At 42.7% G+C, this 3,715-nt stretch overlaps 1 protein-coding gene across 1 annotated transcript; it reads right to left on the bottom strand.

Annotated features, from left to right (window-relative positions):
* Positions 1 to 1,419: 1,419 nt before the first annotated feature.
* Positions 1,420 to 2,262, bottom strand: LOC119298585 (60 kDa jasmonate-induced protein-like). The gene has a single exon (XM_037575933.1). It carries the CDS (start codon positions 2,260 to 2,262, stop codon positions 1,555 to 1,557), a length of 708 nt encoding a protein of 235 aa, XP_037431830.1. The 3' UTR covers positions 1,420 to 1,554.
* Between the last annotated feature and the right edge of the window lie 1,453 nt (positions 2,263 to 3,715).

Raw genomic sequence — 3,715 nt, 5'->3', positions numbered from 1 at the left:
GTTCTTAACTGAGGAAAATATTTATCTTTATTTTAACGCATCACCCTTTCCTCTTTAAGAGAAAAATCTACACAAGCTCAAGGAGCATAGTAGAAGGCACCCATCACCAATGGTGCATGGTAAGGTGGCTACAGATAGCAACGCCACAACTATATAGGCACCCATCGCCAGTGGTGCATGGTAAGATGGCTACAGATAGCAGCGCGACCACTATGTAGGCACCCATCGCCAACGTGGCTACAGAAATACGACGTGGTGTTGTGAAGTGGAGGGGGGCCATAGCCCCCTACCCTAACATACAGTGGGGGAGCCATAGCCCCCTACCCTAACATATAGTGGGGGAAGAGGGCCAAACCCACTAATTTAAATTAACTAGTTGTTCATGCTCGATAGAGTAAGGTATCCACCAGTAAGTCATTTATTTATAAATGTTGGTGTTATATTCTACAAAAGATATTGCACTAATGTATTTATGTAAGCAGATATAAAATGTTAAACGTGTATTAAAAAAAGTTCCTGACATATATGTAAAATGTGTGGTAACATTTAGAAATTTTTCACGTGTTTTCCAAAACCTGTACATGGATAGTTTTTGAAAACATTCTTATACAGTGTACAAAAATGTTTGTGTAATTCAGAAAAATGTTCAACATGTATAAAAAAATTCCGGTGTTTAAGAAAAATGTACGGTTTGTAAAAAAAAGTAGACATAAAACATATAATTTTTTAGGGGTATAAAACACAATATTTGGAAAAATGTTAATCAAGGATATGAAAAATGTTAAGATTGTATACAAAATATTTTTAATGTATACCAGAAATGTACAATGTGTAAGAGAACTGTAGAAATCAAAATATATATTTAAAAAAATGTTATCGTGTATTTAGAAACTGTTAAACATGTATTAGACAAATGTTCTTGACTTAAGCTATGTATTTGACATTATGCTATGTATGAGGGAAACGTGGTAGGAATGGACTGTTACTTATGTTATGTATGATGGTAATGAGAAAGCGTTGTCGAATAATGCAATTAAGTTGTTTAAATGAGTGTTTGAAACACGTTTTTTATATAAAAAAATTGTAGTTGATTCTTTTAGGGTTTTAAGTTAGGGCATCCTCTAGCTGAGCAAAAGTTTAATCACCCCAAATATTTGACTTTTTGAGATAGGGAGAAGGTTTGAGAGGAATTATGTTTATGGCATCTGATAGAGATGCTCTAAGTTTACGGGCTTTGGAGTTGAGGGGTCATTTCTACACTTTAAACAGAGTTCAATTACAAAAATTATGCTTTTCTCTAAAATAAATGGACTGCAGATTGTCTATGCATGCCAAAGTTTTAGCATTTTCTTTCTGAATAGAATTGACTAAATTATTTGAGATATCGGGGCTGAAAGCCTGAAACAGCTAGCACAAGGAAGCAAGCAAAACTGAAAGCCTACGTGTTCCAACTAGCTAGATGAGCAACAAACTAGACGGACATGAAAGAAACATCGAGTGGAGACGGACCTAAATAAAGTCTAAAACCAGCTGCAAGCAAGCATGCATGCACGTTTACTCTAAATTGATCGGGATGGCGTGAGCCTTGAGCACTTGCTCGAAGTCCGCATCCATGAGCATGTTCATCACCGCCACCGCCTCCTCCTTGCTGCGGATGTTGGCCTGGGTCTCCAGCATCTTGGTGAAGGGCCCGTCTTCCCATTTGCCCGTGCGGTTGGCGCGGATGATCTCGTAGGACATGGTGTCCCAGTGCTCGATGTAGGGCAGATGCTCGGGGTCGACGCGGGACTCGCTGTCCCATCCGCTTCTCACGGTCTCTCTGATGGGCTTCAGCCGCCCGGACTCGCAGATCATCACCTTCACGGCCGCCAGAGCCCACTTGACTGGCTCTGCGTCGGCGGCCGGGTCGTAGGCGGAGAGCACACGGACGGCGTGCATCATGGCGTCCCGCCCTAGCGGCAGGCCCGGCAGGTTGGCGAGGCCGCCGATGAGCTCGCTGTAGCTGCTGCCGAACGGCAGGGGCTTGGACGTGGGGATCAGATGCTCGTGGCCTGGGAAGGCGTGCCAGTGGAGGCTCTCGTCGGTGAAGCCGGCGAGGGAGAGGTCGTGGGTCTGCACGGCCAGGGAGGTGTTTTCGTGGCTACCGCGCAGTGTCAGGATGGTAAGGGCGGCAGGTGGGTCATCGGCGGCAGCAACTGCACCTCCGTGCTCGGTGTTGCTGGCGGCGAGAGCGAGTAAGAGGAATAGGAGGAACGCTGTCATGGCTACTGGGTGGGTCGGTCCATCTCTTATGGATCAAGTACTCCAGTATATATGGACTACTGGCAACGGGCAGTCGCTAGCTACCACGCCGATTGCATTACCCAACTGCTCTTGTTTAGGGAAGTGAAAGCAGCGTGAATAGCACAAGAAAAGAGTGACACTCATCAGACGAGGCGGCTGCTTTGATCAGATAAATATATGTCCAATATATTTTGAAATAAAAGTTTGATTACACTGTGTGTTTAAATTTGTGAATAAAAAATGTGAACATCTTTTAAATTCACAGTTTTTTTTTAAATTTCAGAAAAAAAATTCAAAACACGATTTTTTTTAAATTCGTGAACAAATCTAGTGCGGGAACATTTTTTGAAGTTTCTGAGCATTTTAGAATTTGTGAACAAATATCCAAAACATGAATATTTTTAAAATTTGTGAACAAAATTTTGAAAATGGGAACATTTTATGGAAAAAATTAGAATTTGTGAACAAAATTAAAAATGCGAACAATTTTTAAATTGTGTTTTTTCTGACAAGTTATTTAAAACAAGACCGATATTTAATATATTTTTTGATATTATTATTTTGACAACTAAATCACCATCTAAATTCATTAATTCCATGCGAAAAAAATCAATAATACTTCATTCTGTTTCACAAAAATAACTCATAGTTTTCTATAGTGTTTCATCGTGTTTCACATATTTTTACCATGTTTTCAGAATTTCAATTTTAAAAAATTCAATGTATATTCAAAAGTGGTCTCGTTTTCAAGATCTTGTCATCATAAACACAAATATGCAAACAAATTATTAATTGGATTTTTTAGTCAAAAGATCAAATATATATAAACTTCGAAATAAGATGAAAAAGTATTGAATGACGGAGCATAGGCTGCATAGCTGGAACAGTTGGCATGCATGTGGTGAAAGTACATATGCATGGCTCCGAATCTCAAAGCGCATCAATGGCTGTCCCATGCACCGGACCTCCTCCCGTGCATGGGAGAATTGCTTTTCTCCAGATAAAATCCAAGGCGGCGCTAAAATACGACATTTGCTACACCCACATAATGTTTACGGGACAAGGGGCTTAGAGCATCTCTCTAGCATACCCCGTATATAGCCGCGACCCGCAAAATAACCGCCAAAATACGGGTCAGCGCGGAAAATTCTGCCCGAGCAGATCCCTCAAACGCGACTGACCCGTAAAAGATTTTGCGGGGTGCGGCAAAAGTTCGACCTCAACCTCTAGATTCATGGGGTGGGAGGCCGACCCGAGCTCGCCCCCTATCCGCAGTGAGATTTGGCGGGAGGGAACTTTCCGCGCGGCCGTTCCCGCTTCCCCCCTCCTCGGCCGCCATTGCCCCGCCACCGCGCGCTCTGGTCCGTCTTCCCCGCCATTCCTCGCCGCCATGGAATCCTTCCAGCCGCCCCCTGCCACCGTGGAGGTCGCG

Source organism: Triticum dicoccoides, chromosome 5A, assembly GCF_002162155.2.
Source record: "Triticum dicoccoides isolate Atlit2015 ecotype Zavitan chromosome 5A, WEW_v2.0, whole genome shotgun sequence".
Taxonomy (NCBI): domain Eukaryota; kingdom Viridiplantae; phylum Streptophyta; class Magnoliopsida; order Poales; family Poaceae; genus Triticum; species Triticum dicoccoides.
Note: the sequence above shows the minus strand (reverse complement) of the source record. Positions and strands in the feature narration are given on the sequence as shown.